The sequence below is a fragment of the Xyrauchen texanus genome, chromosome 6 (assembly GCF_025860055.1).
Source record: "Xyrauchen texanus isolate HMW12.3.18 chromosome 6, RBS_HiC_50CHRs, whole genome shotgun sequence".
Classification (NCBI taxonomy): domain Eukaryota; kingdom Metazoa; phylum Chordata; class Actinopteri; order Cypriniformes; family Catostomidae; genus Xyrauchen; species Xyrauchen texanus.
Genome location: NC_068281.1, coordinates 6,310,939 through 6,333,294, shown reverse-complemented (window position 1 = coordinate 6,333,294; position 22,356 = coordinate 6,310,939). Strand labels below are relative to the sequence as shown.

The window sequence follows — 22,356 nt, the reverse complement described above, 5'->3', positions numbered from 1 at the left end:
ATTTAAAATCTGCAGCATTTAAATCAGGGTAAACACAATATTTACTGATATATATATATATATATAGACAGTCTGGCAAAACACAAAATCAATGCATTTTCCAATATTTTACCTTTAGAAAACTAAACAGCTTTCTAATAAAGCCATGGTAAGATCTGGCACCACATTCCTGATCTTGACCTGGTGGATCATTTTTACATGATATAGGGACACAGAATGTTTTCCACATGAGGAGGAGTAAATGATGACATGGATATTTTTAGTGAAAAAAAAACACGATAAGTGTAAAACCGGCTGTGGCTCAGGTTGGCCACTAATCGCAGGGTTGGTGGTTCGATTCCTGGCCCATACGACTCCACATGCCGAAGTGTCCTTGGGCAAGACACTGAACCCCAAGTTGTGTGTGAATTGGTGAATGAGATGCAGTGTAAAGTGATTTGAACACGCTAAAGTTAAAAAGGCTCTGTGCTATATGCAGACCATTTACTGGGACTGACACTAGAGGCTGTAGCCTTTAGCATCATCGTTAGTGTGCCCATCTCCCATACCAGATACGTCGATTTGAATCCCATTTGGAGCATTGTGCAGGACCAGTTACAGTGGTGCCGTGACCCGGATGGGAGTGAGATTTAGGGGGGTGAGTGTAATGGTATAGCCAACTGGTGCTGTGTGTGTAAACCTCACTCCCTTGGCCTCAAAAGGTGCACTAGTGACTGACCCCAGCGGATGTAGCCTTTAGTCTCCTTGTTAGCACGCCTGCCTCCCATACCGGAGATGCCGAATCCCTTTCGGAGTGGATCGAGCAGGACCGGTTGTACAAGAACATAAATATTCATATAAATGTGTGAATGCATAAGTGTGACTCTGGTTAATTTAAACATCCCTAACATGGTTTTAACTAATGAACTAATTGATAGCTGCAATTTATAGGCCTACTTAATATTTCTCAATACTAAGTTAATTTTCTTTTTCACAAGCCAACAGAGGGCAATGTTACCTTTCTTAAGCAACATCCATTGCACACAGAACATCTCAGGTCATGTTACATCTGTAGAACAGGACTATAATTTCAGTAATTCTTCAGGTCTTGAAACCAACATAGTGAACACAGAATTCTTCTAACACACATTTTTATATTATTACTCTAGCTGTTAATGAATATTAATGGACAGTTGTCTCTATTTATTCAAAAGAGTCCACTTTAATATATCACAATCATATTATACTCACATACACTTCATAAATTAAACATTTCCAGATGTATAATTTAAACCTGTACATGCATGTGAATAATGAACCTTTACTCTGATGTAAATAATTAAGACTTCCATATCTAGGTGAATGACTGTCAATTCATATCTTTATCTTCAGTATACCTCTGTGGAATTACAGTTAAGGCTGTATAAAAGCTGTGGCCAGAAACAAGACTTTGGGTGTGACTTATGGTGGTACAATTTGCACAAAAATTTATAAAAAGACACCATGTTTTAGTTACATTAATTTATTAAAAAAATTAATTGTGGGAAAGAAAGAAATGCATCAAGTAGACAGAAGAATTAAATACAAATGTTTTTTTTGTAAAGCTTAAAAATTGAATGGAAGCCTTTTCATTGAGGGGTACATGCGTTTGGGTGGTAGTTGCACACACTGGCACACCCTTGGCTACGCCACTGAGCTATAGGGAAGTGCAAATGTCCTATTAAAGTTTCAGTATGTTCATAGACAATAATGGCTTTTACTTAACAGGTGTTATCAGGAACTAAAACCTAATAAAGCACCACTGTGTGTTTCAGTGTCCATGTGATGTCATAAACATCTATTTCTTCTTTTCCTTTGATTCAGTCATAGTCAGGAACAAAACATCAGAGATAAGTAAATGAGAGAATTGTTTGTTCTTTTTGTTCTCTCTTATCATAGAATGATAATATCGATATTGTTGATATAGTTTCAATGATGGATATGCTATTTATTTACCATTAATCATTTATTTAAATATAATATATCACAGAAGTAATCAGTGAAATAAATGTATAAAAAGTTTTTATGTATGACGACGAGCTAATTTTAAGTCGTCACCAAGCAGGTTTGTCACCACGATCAAGTGGCTGAGCAAACAAGCAAATGATCAATGTGATGAATGAGCACATATGACCACACGATGACTGAACACAAAATCACAGGCATGTGACATTAAATCAACAATCAACTGAAATTAGGTTTCAATTGACTATGGTATAAACAAAATATGGACCAAATGACATACAGACTCATAAAAATAACCTAAATCTAATTAATTCTCAGAAATGCTCAATTTCACATAAAATTCATGAACAAGACCACCACTAAGAATGACTTACACACTGTGCATTATGCGTAAAACGATACAAACATTTGTGTAAATAACAAAACCTAATATACAGTTTTAACTCTAAAAAATGTAATTAATTACAAACTACTAATTACATTGTCTACAGTCTAATTAGATTAATGTACTAATTACTCTGTCTGAAAAGTAATTGCACTACTTATTACTAATTAATTTCTAAAAGTCATGGACTACTGCCAGCTACTTTGTCGCTGCATGTCGGTTAGGTTGCTAGTGGTGTGTATGGAGAGTCTAAACAGCACTGTTTCATTACAGTTAATATTATTATTAAAATATTAGGATCACGTGAGCTCTATCATCTTCTCTCATATTGGCTGTCGCTCCCGAAAGTCGCTCTTCATTTGCATAAAGCGAAACATTTCTCAACTTTATCGCGTCGTTGGACACGCCCACATCCGGTCACCGTCGCTCGTGTTGCCGGAAGTCGCCAGCTCTCATTGAAAATGAATGGTATGAGGTCGTTTTGTGGAAAGGTGCATACACACTGCCAGCGACTTTGTTGCTGCAGGTCGCCAGTGACTGGCGGTGAAGTCGCTAGTGGGCGTTCCCACTACTGGTTGCCTAGTAACGTTTATAAATGACATTCACGGATGTCATTCCATTGCTGTTGACAGCGAATCACTTTTCTTGCCGCTAAAAACAAACATTTTGGAGGGAAAAGACTAAATATAAATGGAATCAGTACATAAAATGCTTTATATCAAATTTATTTCTGAATGAGAAACAAGGCGTGCTCTTTGCCATAGCTGCTGTTTATCTGCGGCGAAAATGCAAATGCCGGTCTGTTTGTGTCCATAAAATCCCCGCGATCTCAGATACACCTTTCCACACAGTATTTTCCTTAAAAATGTCCTTGTACGTGGGAAGAGACATATCATAGAGCACTGGAAAATTGCTAACAGCAAGAATTAGCCTTTCATCAATCTTTCCGTTACTGCAGGAGCTGAGAGAGAGAGAGAGAGAGAGAGAGAGAGAGAGAGAGAAGGATCACGTCAGCTCTCCCGTCTTCTCTCCTATTGGCTGTCGCTTCCGTTAGTCGCACTTCATTTGAATAAAGTTCAACTTGTCTCAACTTTAGGTGTGTACACACTGCCAGCGACATTGCGCGCGACAGCGACTCCATACCTTTCATTTTCAATGAGAGCACACCGCCAGCCACTGCCGACCTGCAGTGACAAAGTCGCTGGCAGTGTGTACGCACCTTTTGTCGCGTCGCTGGACACGCCCACATCCAGTCGCCAACGGTTGCGACAGCTCGTGTCGCCGGAAGTCGCTGTGCTCTCATTGAAAATGAATGGGTTGGAGTCGCTGTCGCGCGCGATGTCGCTGGCAGTGTGTACGCACCTTTATCACGTGGCTTGTTGAGCACGTTACCGCGGAGACCTAGCACACTAGAGGCTTCAAGGTATTCTCTGCAGCATTCATGCACAATTCATCACATACTCCATTGAGAGCAAAACCACACATTATACTCGCTTAGCTGCCCAGGCCCCCGAAACTGTTCGTTTATTTCTTTCAAATAAATCATATAAAATCAAATACATCATTCATGAACTGCCAAAGAATTTTACTTGGGCAGTGTTAAATTAGAAAACATATATTTTAACATTAGACATTACATTTCTATTTTAAATTCACTATTGTTCAATATATAATTTTTCTATAGTCTGTACATTATTTAACACACTTATATCAGAAGTAACTAATTAAATTACTGAAAAATTAAGAGTTAACCCTTACTAAAAATTTTCAATGAAAACGTAAATTGGTTACATTAATTAATTACTTAGTAATGCATTACACCCAACACTGCTAATATGTAAATTAACGTGAATGAATGCGTAACCTTTTTACCACATTAATAAAGCTTCTTGAATCTTAATTCCAAAATCAAGTTCAATGTATTATGTATTATTATTGTTATTTTAATAGCTAATATTTAATACGTTTTTTTTCGTTGATTTGAAGTAATTAATATTTGTAAAAAATAATACTGTTTTAATGATTTATTGTCATAAAACATGTATTATCATTATTATCATTTATTTTGCATGGTATGGGGGGCTTTTATTATGAAATTTTCGCATTTCCGGCCTTCCTTCGTTTCGGGCCGATAGATGAAAACATAAATGTAGCTGCTAATGCCATAACACCGGTCTGATTTCGGCTACGTTCACCAAGATGTTTTTCATCCCACAGCATTTTTACAACCAACATATATCAAATTGTTAGCGTTTACACGTTTTTTCTTGCTCAGTTCCTTTTGTGGTAAGTGATATTTTCGGTTAATTTGTACAGAAATCGAGCTAATGCTAACTGATACATATTTTTTATATAATTTTTTTTATGTTCTATTTGCTTTTCGTGTCAGTAGTTTTCATGTCAAAATGACTACAAACTAAAGTAAAATAGCGTGCTTTTAAAACAATTTACGTGCATATTGTGTACAATAGACAAGTAATATATCAGATTACGTGGTGCTGTATTTATGGTCTGCTCTCCTTGTTGTTTTGTATTTGTTGTAATTGTATGTTGAACCGTACAGTGTTGATTATAAATTGCTGCTTTCGATCCATACATTCCCACCCCTTTCAAAAAAGTCTCGATACCATGGTACAGTGAAAGGATCTGCTGATAATCATATCTTCAGTGATGTACAACAATCTACTATGGTTCTACCAAAATATTTAAAGAACACCATAGTACTGCTTCCAGAAATCATGGTTGTACCATGTTACTTTTTTATTAGTGACATGAGATTAATAAAATAGATGGATACAGTGGGAACCAAATGTCTGGAGACCACATAAAAAAAAAAATTATAATATTTTTATTGTTTCAATATTTAAGATTTTGATGAGTATAAGACCAAGGTATGCTATGACGTCAATTAAGAAATACGATTTTTGCACTATTAAATGTAATCTATTCTGTGACATTGACCACATCAACTCGTCTGAACAAAATGTCAGATTTCCATGCTTATTATTTAAGCACATGATGCTTTTGGAACATTCCCAAATCTTGGATAATGTTGATCATCAGATTAGTTTTTATAAACTTGTGGAGTCCATACCAGCTTGAGTGCGTGCTTGTTGTAATTAAAATAAAAAGGGACAACCAAAATAAAAAAGACAGTCTAAAGATTTCACTCAACTTGTTATTATATTATATAATTTGCATTGGAAAGGAATGTATTTATTTACAAAACTGCAATATAGAAGTTTTTTCACTGGTGAGCACAGACTTTTGGACCCCACTGTGTATATAGTAAAAATTAAGTTACTGAGCAGTTGTAGATGAAGCAGTTTCCCTCTTTTAAGGTGCAGTCAGCTCTTGTCTGAAAATATATTATACAAATATAATTTTGATTGAGAATAGAATTTATGGATCCATCCAATTTAAAAAGGGAGATTGAATATGTATTTTGATAATATGGGTGTCTCCTGACATCAGTCTTTCTGTAGTGATGGACCTGAATAAAGCTTTGATATCTGTGGCTCATTAAAATTTCTCTAAAGGTTAATCACACTGTCCTGCAATGACCAAATCAACATTTCCCTTTAATGTAAATGTCAGCTCTCCTTAGCATTAAATGACTTTATTACTTGGCTGGATTTCTTTGTTGGCTTCGGCTTCTGAGAATAAAGTTGAAATAAGATAATTAAAACCCACGCAGTCTCTTCCAGGTTAAATTCCATCTGAAGAAAATGAATGGATTGTCCATCAGTGAATTATGTGGCCTTTTCTGTTGCCCGCCCTGTCCGAGCCGGATTGCAGCGAAGCTGGCCTTCCTGCCCCCGGAACCCACTTATGCTCTTCTGCCGGATCTGGACCCCACCTCCCCTGTGACCTCTAATTTGGGAGCCTCGGGTTTGCGCTCTCGGTTGGGTGGGGGTGGAGGAGGAGGGAGTGGAGGAGGAGGAGGTTTGAGTGACGGGGGCGGAGAGGACCAGTGGAAGCTGCACCTCTCTGAGCGAGCAGAGTTCCAGTACTCTCAGAGGGAGCTGGATGGAACCGAGGTCTTCCTTACTCACTCCAGCCGTGGCAACACCGTGGGATGCATGTACATCCGCTGTGCCCCGTCTGCAAGGTGAGAAAGGAGGAAATTTAGACATTAATTATGGATATGACATTCTTAAAGGATTAGAACACCAAAAAATTTAATAAAAAATTCTGTCATTATTTACTTGCCCTCATGTTGTTCCAAAAATGTATGCTTTTTATTTGATATGAGGATTTTTACAGTTCTTTTCCATGCAGTGAGTTTATAGGGACCATGTCGGAATTCACTGTAGATGGAAATTTAGATTTTCGAAAGATCTGGTCAAAATGTGTTCAATATGTATCTCTTCCTCTCAATCAAGAAATATAATTTTTTCCATAGTCCTGTTGTACAGAGCAACTTGCCATCAGTTTTCAAAGAATCCTCTCTATTTTACCCCCGTGTTTTGGGCTCCAGGTACACTGTGCTCTTTTCTCACGGTAACGCTGTGGATTTGGGTCAGATGAGCAGCTTCTACATTGGTCTGGGCACTCGCATCAACTGCAACATCTTCTCTTATGATTACTCTGGTTACGGGGTCAGTACAGGAAAACCCTCAGAGAAGAATCTGTACGCAGACATTGATGCTGCATGGCACGCTTTGCGCTCAAGGTACACACATTTTTTTTGTCAGCAATGAAACTGTATTTTATATACACACACATCTCATATTTTCCTCACTGTATATATATATATATATATATATATATATGTATATATACACACAGTGAGGAAAATAAGTATTTGAACACCCTGCTATTTTGCAAGTTCTCCCACTTAGAAATCATGGAGGGGTCTGAAATTGTCATCGTAGGTGCATGTCCACTGTGAGAGACATAATCTAAAAAAAAAAATCCAGAAATCACAATGTATGATTTTTTTAACTATTTATTTGTATGATACAGCTGCAAATAAGTATTTGAACACCTGAGAAAATCAATGTTAATATTTGGTACAGCCTTTGTTTGCAGTTACAGAGGTCAAACGTTTGCACACACTGCAGGAGGGATTTTTGCCCACTCCTCCACACAGATCTTCTCTAGATCAGTCAGGTTTCTGGGCTGTCGCTGAGAAACACGGAGTTTGAGCTCCCTCCAAAGATTCTCTATTGGGTTTAGGTCTGGAGACTGGCTAGGCCACGCCAGAACCTTGATATGCTTCTTACAGAGCCACTCCTTGGTTATCCTGGCTGTGTGCTTCAGGTCATTGTCATGTTGGAAGACCCAGCCTCGACCCATCTTCAATGCTCTAACTGAGGGAAGGACGTTGTTCCCCAAAATCTCGCAATACATGGCCCCGGTCATCCTCTCCTTAATGCAGTGCAGTCGCCCTGTCCCATGTGCAGAAAAACACCCCCAAAGCATGATGCTACCACCCCCATGCTTCACAGTAGGGATGGTGTTCTTGGGATGGTATTCTTCTTCCTCCAAACACGGTTAGTGGAATTATGACCAAAAGTTATATTTTGGTCTCATCTGACCACATGACTTTCTCCCATGACTCCTCTGGATCATCCAAATGGTCATTGGCAAACTTAAGACGGGCCTTGACATGTGCTGGTTTAAGCAGGGGAACCTTCCGTGCCATGCATGATTTCAAACCATGACGTCTTAGTGTATTACCAACAGTAACCTTGGAAACGGTGGTCCCAGCTCTTTTCAGGTCATTGACCAGCTCCTCCCGTGTAGTTCCGGGCTGATTTCTCACCTTTCTTAGGATCATTGAGACGCCACGAGGTGAGATCTTGCATGGAGCCCCAGTCCGAGGGAGATTGACAGTCATGTTTAGCTTCTTCCATTTTCTAATGATTGCTCCAACAGTGGACCTTTTTTCACCAAGCTGCTTGGCAATTTCCCGTAGCCCTTTCCAGCCTTGTGGGGGTGTACAATTTTGTCTCTAGTGTCTTTGGACAGCTCTTTGGTCTTGGCCATGTTAGTAGTTGGATTCTTACTGATTGTATGGGGTGGACAGGTGTCTTTATGCAGCTAACGACCTCAAACAGGTGCATCTAATTTAGGATAATAAATGGAGTGGAGGTGGACATTTTAAAGGCAGACTAACAGGTCTTTGAGGGTCAGAATTCTAGCTGATAGACAGGTGTTCAAATACTTATTTGCAGCTGTATCATACAAATAAATAGTTAAAAATCATATATTGTGATTTCTGGATTTTTTTTTAGATTATGTCTCTCACAGTGGACATGCACCTACGATGACAATTTCAGACCCCTCCATGATTTCTAAGTGGGAGAACTTGCAAAATAGCAGGGTGTTCAAATACTTATTTTCCTCACTGTATATATATATATATATATATATATATATATATTAGTATACAGTTGGAGTCATTAAAACTAATTTTGTAACCACTCCACAGATTTCATAATAGCAAACAGTAGTTTTGTCAAATTACACGAAAATCTACTTTTGTGTGTATATACAGTTGAAGTTAGAAGTTTACATCCACCTTAGCCAAATACATGTAAACTCAGTTTTTCACAATTCCTGACATTTAATCGTAGAAAGCATTCCCTGTCTTAGGTCAGTTAGGATCACTACCTTGTTTTAAGAATGTGAAATGTCAAAATAATAGTAGTGAGAACTAGATAATAAAGTTTGTCACAACAAACTTTGATGTTGGCTTGAGAAAGCCAGACCTGAATGTTTTAAGTAGTTGTAAAAGCAAGAAGTTTGAAGGTTTTAAATTTGATGAGTTACAAGTTTTAGTAGTTTTAAAAGATTAAAGATTATAAAACCATTCAGTCTATCGGATAGATAACTTTTGTACATCTATACTTTTCATGCCATAAAGCTAATTTAATTTAATTAAATCAAACATTTGATTAGAAGAAAAAAATGTCAATCTGGAAAATGCACCATGCAAGACTTTTAGGTAAATGTCTTTTATTATGGAGTGAACTACGTAACCAATGAAACATTGCAATGACTTAAATGTTGGCGTAGTAGTCGGATACTGATACTTGCTACCCTGAGTCCAATGAACAAAACCAGAAGTTTCTACATTGTTCTGGTGCAGACATATGCAATTGTGTTACTTTGTTGCTAGGGTAACCCCATCTAGTTGCAAGGCAGTTACCAAGGTGATACTCAGAAGGCTCCTTACTACCCTGAGTCTAATGAAAGAAACCCAAAGTCTCTATGATGTTCTGGTGCAGAGATATGTGATTTGTTATTTGGTTGCTAGGATGAGCTCACTTGGTTGTTAGCAGTTACCAAGGTGATACTCAAAAGGCTCCTTGCTGGCCTGATTCTAATGAAAGAAACCCAAAGTCTCTATGATATTCTGATCCGGAGATATCCATCTAAGCTCATTTTAATGGAAGTTAATGGGTTTTGGTTGCTAGGGTGCACTAAATGTTTACTTGGGTGTGGCTAAGTATTGGCCAGCATGATATATAAAGGCTCCTTGCTGCTCTGAGTCCTTTTGGAGAGCCTTCCAAAAACTTCTCACAATAAAAATTCGGATTGAGGTCAGGGCTTTGTGATGCTACTCCAATACCTTGACTTTGTTGTCCTTAAACCATTTTGCAACACTGTTGGAGAGGTATGTTTGGGGCATTGTCCATTTGGAAGACACCTGGTTAAATCCTGAGTTTCGGCAGCTGTCTCTCTTCGGGGCAGCTGTGGCTCTGGTGGTAGAGCGGGTTGTCCAGTAATCGTAGGGTTGGTGGTTTAATTCCCAGCCCAAACGATTACACATGCCGAAGTGTCCTTGGGCAAGACACTGAACCCCAAGTTGCTCACAACTGCAGGCAACTCTGCCGTCATTGGTGTGTGAATGGGTGAATGATACGCAGAGCGCTTTGAATACCTCTAAGATTAAAAAGGTGCTATATAAGTGCAGACTATTTTCCATATATCCACATCATTTTCCTTCCTAATGATGCCATCTATTTTGTGAAGTGCACCAGTCCCTCCTGCAGCAAAGCACTCCCACAACATGTTGCTGCCACCCCCATGCTTTACTGTTGGGATGGTGTTCTTCGGCTTGCAAGCCTCACCCTTTATCCTCCAAGCATAATAATGGTCATTATGGCCAAACAATTTTAGTTTCATTAGACCTGAGGATATTTCTCCAGAAAGTAAGATCTTGGTCCCCATGTGCACCTGCAAACTGTAGTCTGGCTTTTTTATGGTGGTTTTGGAGCATTGGCTTCTTCCTTGCTGAGCAGCCTTTTAGGTTATGTCGATATAGGACTCGTTTTATGTGGATATAGATACTTGTCTACATGTTTCCTCCAGCATCTTCACAAGGATCTTTGCTGTTGTTCTGGATTGATTTGCACTTTTCGCATCAAACTACGCTCATCTCTAGGAGACAGAATGCGTCTCCTTCCTGAGTGGTATGATGGGTGCGTGGTCCCATGGTGTTTATACTTGGGGACTGTTTGTACAGATGAACGTGGTGCCTTCAGGCATTTGGAAATTGCAAAGAGACACTGAGTTTGAATGTAGGCCTTAAAATACATCCACAGGAACACCTTCAATTCAGTACACTTCCTATCAGAATCTAGTTGTCTAAAGGCATGACATAATTTTCTTAAATTTTACAAGCTGCTTAAATGAACAGTTAACTTATTGTATGTTAACTTCTGACTAGTGGTGGGCGATATACTGGTTGACATAGAATCGGTAGAAATTTGCCAACCGTTATGCATTTTGGATTATCATATCTATCGCGGTAAGCAAAATTGCCACACAAGAAACGTGTTCAGCACATTTACACATTACGCACTCTGTCGGATAAATGGAGGAAGGCGGAGCAACTGCTCGTTCCTCAAATGCATTTGAATGAGACAATGAGATGAGATTATAAAGGAAAAAGTGCATAATCTGTGGTGTGGAATTATTTTGGCTTTAGAAAACACGATTCAGAGTAGAAAACAGCATTTTGCAAGATTTGTACATCGTGTATGTAGATATATCAATGTTCGCATATATATCAGTGGTCAGGGATTCATGTGAGACTTATAGAAATAATGTTTTTTTAATTTTTTTTTATTAAATGTTATTTTACTTTTTGCATTGCTTTGAGGACATGTTAAGTTTCTTGAGGAAAGTTATAACACAACAACAGTAGTAATAATAATATGAAGAAAATGAAGAAGGAAAATTGGTGCACATCATCAGACTGAAATGTGGCATTTATTTGGTATTTTTTTCAGGTTCAAAATAAAGCAAAAATTATATAAGAAAGTATTTAATTCACTGACAGGATTACTCAAAATTACACATTGTGACATGGCTTGTATTGAATTGTATTGATTTTTCAGGAATAATTTAACTAAATCGTGATGTATATCGTTATTGTGATATAAAATGACTCCTATCGTGATATAGGAATTTGGTCAAATCGCCCACCCCTACATATGACCCACTGGAACCGTGATATAGTAAATTAAAAGTGAAACAATTTATATGTAAAGAATTGTTGGAAAAAGTACTTGTGTTATGTACAAAGTAGATGTTCTAAATAACTGTTTAAAAAATGAGTTTTAATGACTTCATCCTAAGTGTATGTAAACTTTTGACTTCAACTGTATATATTTAAGCAATATCACATGAACGAGTGTTTTTGAAAAACTGAGTACGGTCATAAAAACGCGTTTGTGCATGGAACTACTTTCTTACGCGAGGGATCAGAATCCGTCTTTGCTGGTTCAAAACAAATGATGCGTCCAAGCCTCAGTTAGTAATTCAAAATGTTCACTTCAGAAATAGTAGCACGGCTTGTGCTGATTCTGACAAGATATTGTGTGTGTGTGTGTGTGTGTGTGTGTGTGTGTGTGTGTGTGTGTGTGAGTGTGAGTGTGAGTGTGAAAGTGAGTGAGATGGAGCATGTGCAATCACCTGTTGCCACTCCCAAGCAGAGATGCTATCCGCTTTCTCAGTGGAAAAATAGCATCCAAGCGGGGGTATTTTTTCCTATTTCGCGGTAGCCGGTGCGCAAGAGGGGCCCAATTTGGACATTTTCACTTAGGGGTGTACTCACTTTTGTTGCCAGCGGTTTAGACATTAATGGCTGTGTGTTGAGTTATTTTGAGGGGACAGCAAATTTACACTGTTATACAAGCTGTACACTCACTAATTTACATTGTAGCAAAGTGTCATTTCTTCAGTGTTGTCACATGAAAAGGTATGATCAAAAATGTGAGGGGTGTACTCAATTTTGTGAGATACTGTATCATGACACATTTATCTTGATATTGTGTTCCTGTTATTTTCAGTTTGGCAAATTAACATTTAAGAAAGTTATAACAATGACAACTACTTTCGCCTTCCTATGTGATTTAAACCATGTTTTTGTTGGTGGCCTATGTTCTAAAAAGGCCAGCTGGCATTTTGTTAACATTTTATTCACAAGATAATGCCACATTTGGTGTTTGGCATGTGGTAATTTGGAAGCCTACTTGAATCTACGTGACCTATTTGATATTAAATTAAGATTCAGATTTTCTCACAATGAGGAAGTAAATAAAATAAAAAATTGGCAGATTTTTTTTTTTCAGTCCTGTTTTGCGCGTTTCTTTTTAAGCTTTCATACCAAGCAAAAGCATGTCCTGGTAAAAGTGATGGAGATGCTCCTTTGGTTTTTGATGCTATCTTCCATGTTGTTTCAGGTATGGCATCAGCCCTGAGAATATAATCCTTTATGGTCAAAGCATTGGTACAGTGCCCACTGTGGATCTGGCATCTCGATATGAGTGTGCTGCCGTCATACTTCACTCGCCCCTCACATCAGGAATGAGAGTGGCATTCCCTGACACCAAGAAGACTTACTGCTTTGACGCCTTCCCCAAGTCAGTTAATGCTTAAATAAATTAAAGGAATAGTTCACTCAAGATGAAAATTCTCTCATCATTTTCTCACCCTCATGCCATTCCAGGTGTGTATTTCTTCTGCAGAGCACAAACACAGATTTTTAGAAGAATATTTCAGCTATTCATTCACTTGCATTGTAGGTCCATACAATGCAAGTGAATGGTGGCCAAAATTTTGAAGCTCCAGAAAGCACCAAAAGGCAGCATAGAAATAATCCACACAACTCCAGTGGTTAAATCCATGTCTTGTGAAGCAATCCAATCAGTTCTTGGTGAGAACAGACCAAAATATAACTCCTTTTTCACTATAAACCATGACTGATTAAAGTAATCAATAAGACTCCAGTGGTTTAATCCATGTATTCTGAAGTGATCAAATCGGTTTGGGGTGAGAACAGTCCAAAATAGATCTCATTTTTCACTGCGCATCTTGACATCAGCAGTCTCCTTGGCGTTCATCATTTCAAGCTTGATTATACCTATTGGCACCATCTAGTGCTCTGCCCATGTGATAAGCACTAGGAAGTGTAATCAAGCTTGAAATAATGAATGCCAAGGAGACTGCTGATGTCAAGATGCGCAGTGAAAAATTAGATCTATTTTGGACTGTTCTCACCCCAAACCGATTTGATCACTTCAGAATACATGGATTAAACCACTGGAGTCTTATTGATTACTTTAATGCTGCCTTTTTGTTTTTGGAGCGTCAAATTGTTCTGTTGCATTGTATGGACCTACAGAGCTGAAATATTCTTCTAAACATTTAGTTTGTGTGCTGCAGAAGAAAGAAAGTCATACATATCTGGGATAGCACAAGGGTGAGTAAATGATGAGAATTTTCATTTTTGACCTTATGAATGTCATATACAAAAATTGCAGAATCTAGTAATTACACACATTCTTATTTTAGATTTCTTTGAACTGAACATGCTACAACGACAAAATAATGTGATTCATAATGATTCAATTTTAATTATTTTTGTCTTGTTGAAAATATAGAATATCTCCTATGCACGGCTGTAGCTTGCAAAATCAGCAACATTTTGGTTTTATGACATTCTGTAGGATTTGTCATAGGATCAAAATATTTCTCGTATTTATTTAATACTGTAAATACAAGAAATTTTGCAAACTACTCTAGTGCTGTTATTTACTCTATACTTTCTACAATGTTGTTTGTATCCTACACACCTGCTCGACTCCCAGTTGAGAGAGGAGCGTTTCATTTGTTTGTTTGCAATGTAATGTATAACACTCACATGATTGACTAATATTGTTTAAAAAAATAAATAAGTAAAGATATTTGATAAACCCCTCCTTTGCAAGATCCTGAAAATATGTTTTTTTCCTTTCCTGTTTTGCTCTCTTAGCATCGAGAAAGTGTCTAAGATCACGTCTCCAGTGCTGATCATTCACGGGACGGAGGATGAAGTGATTGACTTCTCTCATGGTCTGGCCCTGTTTGAGCGCTGCCCAAAGGCCGTGGAGCCGCTGTGGGTGGAGGGAGCTGGACACAACGACATTGAACTCTACAGCCAGTACTTGGAGCGCCTGCGCCGGTTCATCAGCCAGGAAGTGGCTACGCAGTAACCTCTTCTGCCAGGTTAACAGTACAGGAGCAATCTCAAAAACATCACAGCTCAGAACGGCAGATCTTACAGGCCTGGTATCAGCATGCAAACACTTGATTGTGCTCACGATAATAACAGATGTAATTTCTGGAGAGTTTGTTTTTCCATGAACTGTTGACTCTTTTTTTTTTTATCAGCCGGGAGCTGAGTTTAGATCTTAGGAGACCTTCAACTTCAGACCCAGGAGATCACAACATGGTATTGTCGGTCACGTAGAGAATCTCAGATCGTTGCTTCTCACGTTGGATTGGATGATTGCAAAGTCATCTGAACAGGACTTACCGATAAATCTTTCTGAAGCTCTTTTCTTGTGGTTGTTTCTGTATTTTTTGTTAGATCTCGTTGGTGAGCATTTAGTAGTTGGTTTTAAATATAGCTTGACCACCTTTTCAGACAAGAACTCTCTGCTGGACAGAGTGTGTGTGTGTTTGTTTAACCCTAACCTTTTTTAGACTGTCTGCTGTGTATGTTTTTCATTGCAACCGTCTTTTGCGACTGTTTTAGGGCCATTCAGACCGAACACTTTCATGCATTAAAAAGAGGCATTGCAACGAATGGAACAGAATGCAGGTGTCTCGTGACCCATTTTTAAAAATGCTCCACATCTGTTCACAACAGTGACAATTAAAAAGACGCAATGCAACGGTCAAAGATGTCCGTCTAGCGCATGTTTAAATAGAAAAACTATGTAAACTATTTTAAAACAAATCTGCGCAGATGGACGCAAACCACGCCTATTTGTCAGTTATCTTGATATTCAGTGGGGTCCAAAATAACAATGATTTACAATGTAAAGTTCTGCACTATTTGAAGATCATTTTTGAAATGTAAGCAAATTTGTGACCATGTTAAAGGGTTTGTTCACCACAAAATTTTTATTCTCTTATCGTTTACTCAGTCATGGCATGACCATCTCAGATGTGTCGGACTTCTTTTCTTCTGCAGAACATAAATAAAGATTTTTAGAAGAATATCTCCGCTCTGTAGGTCCAAATAAGGCATGTCAGAACTTTGAAGCTCCAAAAAGCAGATCAAGTCTGCATAAACATAATCTATCAAAGTCCTGTGGTAAAAGTATTGTCAGCAGAACAAATATATGAATGTGAACAATTTATGCTGCCTTTATGCGATGTTTGGAGCTTCAAAGGTTTGCTCACCATTCTCATGCTTTGTATGGTCCTACAGAGCTGAGATATTCTTCTAAAAACGTAGTTTTGTGTTCATACACATCTGGGATGGCATGAGGGGGAGTAACTTATGAGAGAATTACAATATTTGTCCCCTATCCCTTTAACTCCCTTATACATCAATTAAAGTGTGGACTTCCACATTAAAGCAACATCAAGTCATAGAGGCTGGGTTCTTTTGACTTGGATCAGTAAACAACTACCTAGCCACTGCATAGCAACCACACAGAATACCCTGGCAAACACATATTAATGTCCTGCAACTTCACAACAAGTTTTTTCACAGGTAAGCACCACTCGCATTTACTTGAAACATTTTAACATTTGTAATTTTTTTTTTTTTTTTTTTTTCAATTACTCAGGAAAATCTCCGATTTTGGACCCCACTGTGCCTACAGAGAGGTCACGTTCTTAATTCTTTCTTTCTTTGACATCCAACAATCCACTTACCTGTCCGTCAAACACTGTTACATACACGGGACTGTGTCCCTACAAATGGAGCGGTGTCAGAGATCACATGATGCAAATTTGCCCACTCTAATGCATGACAAAGGTCACAATTGTTAATGATTTCCCTCGGTATTGTAATTGCGATTATTAATACGATTGATAGAACTGACATTAAAATAGGCTACTTGTGTTGTGTAGTGCAAATGCATGCTATATTCCTTATTTTGGCTACACATCCAAAACAAACTGAGAACTGTGTTCATTGAGACATCTGTGTATCATTTGGCATGGTTGTCGTAAAAGCCTCAGATTCACCACTGCATTCATGCAGACAACTTACATGCCTTTGATTGGTTAAAATGCTCAAGCACGGTAAAAAAAACACATGGTTGAACATTTGGACGTGACAGGATCAAGCCTGTCATTGACACTTCTCATGATTAGGCAATGGTGGCCGCTGTAATTTTAATCTCAATTCTCTTTCCGATGAATTGTACACACATACCTCCTCTTTGCTCCTTTATGTCGTTCTCCATGTAACATTCTCTCATGCATATTGATTGAGATGGTGCATACATGACCTTAACACTTAAGTCAACCCCATACTGATGTGTGATTGGCAGTTTTCTGAGCCGTTCCAAAATGGGGTCGTGACCATATACCGCTGACCATTAGTCTGTGTTTATGTGTGTGAGAGGACAGATTTTTGTAATATTACTGCATGTCAGGTAATCAAGACACATTGCCAACTCCTCTATCTTCTTATGCTGTTTTTTGCTATTTCTATTTGCATAAAGGTTTGTAAATTTAGCTATTTATAGCTGTAGTTTCTCTTTAAACAGCCTCGCTGTAATTGATATGCTCTTGTGTGTTCTATGGATATTTAACACGAACTGCCAGATCTATTTTTATAAGGTTGACAAATCTTTGGTATAATAATCTTTTGGACATTTTTAAAGGGATAGCGGTGTCTTTTTTGGCTGGACATGTGGATTCTTTGTTTTTCTAAAAGGTATAGTTCACCCAAAAACATTTATTCATTTACTCACCCTCATGTTGTTCCAAGTTTATTATTTCCACATACTTTGCGAAAAATAAGTAGTAAATTTGAAAGGAAAACTCATATTTTATTGCAAGTTTTCTGTTAGGAACTGACTTAAATTTAAAGTCTCTGCAAAAGCGTGAATGTACAGAAGCACAAATGAGATTTGAGAGCTACGAGGGAGGGGAAGATTTTCAGTATGTTCTTCACATAAAACTATGATACGGGCTCTGAAGACTTGGAATGTAGCACACAAGCCATATTGACTGCTGTTCTAGTGCTTTCATTGTCTTTTTTCATAGTCACTATGCTTTCATTGTATGAAGGAGTATCTCTGACATTCTTGGAAACAAAATGTCTGCTTTTGTGTTCTTCATATGCGTTTAGAACAATGTGAGGGTAAGTGATTGATGAATGTTTGGGTGGTTTAAAGGGATATTCCAGCCTCTTTAACATCTGTTCACTATGCGTCACCTTATTCTGATGAATGTTTCTTTAGACTTCGAAGACCTTTTAAGAGAGCGACTCATGGCAAAGTGCAGTGTGTACTCAGGAAAAGAGCAATCTGTCATGTTTCACAGGCAAAACCTTTGCTGATAACACACTTGGATTTTATTACAAAAATGCTGCCAAAATATTATCTTAGGAACCATAGACTGCAAGAAAAGAACATTACACTTTTTGACACTTTTGTCATAATAAGCTTAGCAAATATTTTGTTAAAAACATAAGTATGCATGGAACACAGAAGGTATGATAGGAATGAAAATTGACCAAATATAGCACGTTTCAGTGTATATAAAGACTTCTCGACATTAAATGGTGCACATTAGCCTAATATGAAAAAGTATGTTACGTAGTTCTTTTTATTTTCTCTTTTTCTTTTTTTTTTTTTTACTCCTTAGAGCTCTTAGGATGTTCACTTCTGAATTTGGATCTATATCTCTGAACAACCGAGCAATAATGTCTAACCTTTGACTGTGAGAGTGATACAGTGTCAATTTTCTCTGTTAGACTCACGCAAAACTCCTCTTAATGATCATCAGAAGGGTATGCACTTCTTTAAGTGATTGCACAAGCTATATTTTCTGACTGACTCCAGATCAGCTGCTCTTGCTCTTCAAGGTAAATTACTGTATGCATAGTCACAATTTTGTATAGCTATTTAAAGCTCTGATGCTCTATTAGTAGTCACACTAGCTCACACATCTGTATAAAGATTACTGTATATTTCAAGTTACACAGTATAGTACAGTATTTATAGAGAGATTATGTTGTGTCCCCTTATGATGTAAGATGCTTTGTGTGTGTTGGGTAACGTTGCTTTTTTAGCTGAAAGATGTTATGTACTGTGATTGAGTAATAAAGGAAAGCTTTAAAGCTACACTGGCACATTTGATGTTGATATGGGTTTATCAATAGAAAGATGAATGGACATTAGACACTACTCTTGTGATATCGGTATATGATATGGTGTTCACATAAGAATTAAAAATAGAAAAAACAAATATATTACATTATTGAAATTAAAATGGCAGTCTTTAAAGTACTGTAACTAATATGCAGTTTTTAAGACGCGTGACATTGATTCATTGATTTGTTCTCAGATCAACTTCATCTTAGATGGTTACAGTAAATTGTAAAAATATGGATGTTGCAATATGGCTGACACAATAAAATGCTCACTGGGAATTTTAATAGATTGTGGCATAAATTATTATTGTAGTTGTTTATCTTTAAATGTTTATATATATATATATATATATATATATATATATATATATATATATATATATATATATATATATATATATATATATATAATTTGTTTTTTTTTTACTTCTGCGTTGTAATGTTATATCCATATTCTGTTCTAAAAGAAATTAATGGCTGTAGAAATTGCAAAAAAACAAAAAGTTAAAAAAAAATCTACTTTTTTAACTTAATGGCAGCCTAGAGTCTTCTGAACTTAAGTGTTAAACGTTCAGCGCACCCAGTCATGTGACCAAACAACACTCAGCCGTGTTTGTCTTTTAGAGAAACGGCAACAAAACTGTATCTGCTAAGAAACCAGCTTAAGTTTTCACATTAAAACCTGTTTGAGTCAAAAAGTGCAGTCTTTAGTTTCATCCAAAATGCTATTTTAAAAATTGCATTGATTTATCGCGAAACGGCACATGGTAGCCTATAACAAGTAGCCGGATGACTGCAGATGGACACAGAGATTTGCCTCAGTGAATGTTATACTCCAGTCTCTCTGCCAACATTACCATCAGCACTAGATGGCAGAAAAGTCCCTCTGTCTTCAAACACCGCACCATCTGCTGTCACTATCCGCCTCTTGGCAATCTCTAAACATCCCACATTCATTAATATAAACCTATTTGTGACTGTGAACACCATCTCCAGGGATACCATAATATGTTTGCATTTATTTTTACACACTTTGTAGCAATTTCATTTCAAATGGTTTAAGGCTGTTAAAGTGGTAATTTGATTGAATTAAGTTTAATGAAATTTGCTTTCAATGGATATCACCATTTACTCATCCTCATGCTGTTCCAAATGACTTTCTCTCTTCCTTGGAACACAAAATGTTATGCAGAATGTCCAGGCTGGTCATTTCCACAAAATAAAAGCAAATGGTATCAAGTGTCCTTTTTAAAGCTCCAAAAAGTAAAAAGAGCTACATACAGAATTTAAATGTTCCGCTGCCGTTGATTTGCAACAATGCTTTTGTTGTGATTTTTCGCAGACAATTTGCTCACATTGTCTGGCTTTGCCATTTTCTGTGCAAAAAAAATTCAAACACATTTTGGAGTGATTTGCCGCTGACCTGTGTCCAATTTGTAGATGTCAGAATTGGATACATTCCCCCTGTTCAATATCATAGCAGCATCTGTTTGACTGGTAGCCCTAAATATCACTCATAATGGTTTCCTGATGCTCATCTCCTTAGCAACAGCAGCAAGCATGATACAAATCTGCCTGACTGGAGTTTTGTTATTAAAGTGTCCCTCTTTCTCTATTGTCAGAATGTCTTTGAGGAATATTATGGAAACTGAGCTTTCAGATCTTTCCAACCCTAATGCTCAAAATAATTAATTGTTTTGAGTAGATAAAACGTAAATCATACAAATGAGTTTAAATAAATTAACCTTGATGCTTATTTAGAATTTGTTCTTTTTAGTTCATGAAACTTGCACCTTTTAAGTAACCTAAATTGTTTAATGTTTTGAGTTTAATAAACTTGTCCTTGTTCCCCCTACTCAATATACTGTACTTAAGTTGAGCCTACATGGTGATTTTAAGTTCAGCCTAAGAGTTACATTTAAAGTACCATTAAAATGTATGAGTTGGCTTATTCATTATTTCAAGTTAAGAAAAAAATCAACATCTGTAAGTTCTCTAAACGCCTCGCCAGCCCCCCGGGGTCCGGAGATATGGGCCCCGGAAAAAAGGCCGTCCCAGAAGGCCTAGCGATATTTTGCCGGAAGGCGGGGCTGGTCGCCCGCCGCGGAAAAACGCCCCTATCTCGGGAACGCGGCCACCTAAAATTCCGCGGGTGGTGTCGTTGGAAAGTTATTAACGTAAAAAGTTTGATGTAACTGATTACCTCAAGTTTTTTGAGTTCTGCTAACTTATTCGGGATTACAGTGTGATAGAATGTTTCATTAATGTAACGGGCTGTGGTCCCCCCCCCTTTTTAAAAAAATGAATACAAGTACTGATTGTAGTGGTGTACAGTATATTGGCTTACTAATATGATCAAATAAAGATTCTGTCATTATTTAGTCATGAGCAGTGTCGGGAAAGCTTCGATATTAGCTTGAGAAGCTACTCAAAGTATTTCTATTTACAGTTCAGCTTTGAAACTACTTACAAAGGGAGGGAAGATCTTTTGAAATGAATAACTACCCAAATACATGATTTTTTTTATAATTTAAATTTTAGCATACACAAACACAAAACAAAAACAAAAAACATTTAAAAGTTACATTTACGGTAAAATACAGTAGTCATTAATAGTCATTAAACTACGTAAAATGTAACAACACCCCATTGAGTATAAAGATGTTTTTCACTGCTGCTATTGTGTTCCACGGAAGAACGTCATATTGTTTTGGAACGCCATAATGGTGAGTATATGCAACACACTCTCACTAATCGTGAGGATTCGTACAACTTTTCTAAATTTGGCTAGATCGTATGATATTGTGCGACTGCACTCGTATGAATTCCTACGACTTTCACTACAGCCAATGACGTCACTGGACATCATTTCCATCTAATACGTGACAATTACTTCTGTCACACACAACAGCTTCCTATCATGTTTACACACTCTACTGATCGGTTGGGTTTGGGTAACGGCATAATATTAATAGGCATGTCCTTAACACCTCATACACGAAACTCACACTTCTGCATTATAATTTGGAATTTATGCAAACAAAATCGTGCGACATCACACGAAATAGCCACCTCGTAAATGATGAATGACTTTTCATGAGATCGGCTTAGTATATGACAAAAGTTTTGAGTGAACTATTCCTTTAAGCATTGTTTTGTGATGTGGAAATGCCCTTGAAAAATGCATGCATGCACTTTTTATCCTGTGGTTCAGAGTCTTTGTAAAGTTTTTAAACTTTAATGAATCACGTTGTACTGGTGAATCTATCAGTCAGACTTTGAACCTGATATCCCTCACGTCTTGGTTGTGAGTCCATCGGGAAAACCTTTTGTGTGTGCACGTGCATGTCTCTCTCTCTCT

The 22,356-nt window shown here is 37.5% G+C and overlaps 1 protein-coding gene across 1 annotated transcript; it reads left to right on the top strand.

The window, feature by feature from the left end:
• Nucleotides 1-4,498: 4,498 nt before the first annotated feature.
• On the top strand, nt 4,499-19,265 carry LOC127645198 (alpha/beta hydrolase domain-containing protein 17A-like). The gene is made up of 5 exons (XM_052128734.1): nt 4,499-4,654; nt 6,066-6,479; nt 6,849-7,043; nt 13,072-13,251; nt 14,643-19,265. Exons 2-5 carry the CDS (start codon nt 6,097-6,099, stop codon nt 14,860-14,862), a joined length of 978 nt encoding a protein of 325 aa, XP_051984694.1. The 5' UTR covers nt 4,499-4,654; nt 6,066-6,096; the 3' UTR covers nt 14,863-19,265.
• Nucleotides 19,266-22,356: the final 3,091 nt, after the last annotated feature.

Excerpts from the sequence above, each read along its gene's own strand:
- LOC127645198 (XM_052128734.1), top strand. The coding sequence starts at position 6,097 with ATGAATGGATTGTCCATCAGTGAATTATGTGGCCTTTTCTGTTGCCCG. Across the intron at positions 6,480-6,848 it reads CGCTGTGCCCCGTCTGCAAG|GTACACTGTGCTCTTTTCTC; the intron begins GTGAGAAAGGAG and ends TTTGGGCTCCAG. Across the intron at positions 7,044-13,071 it reads TGGCACGCTTTGCGCTCAAG|GTATGGCATCAGCCCTGAGA; the intron begins GTACACACATTT and ends ATGTTGTTTCAG.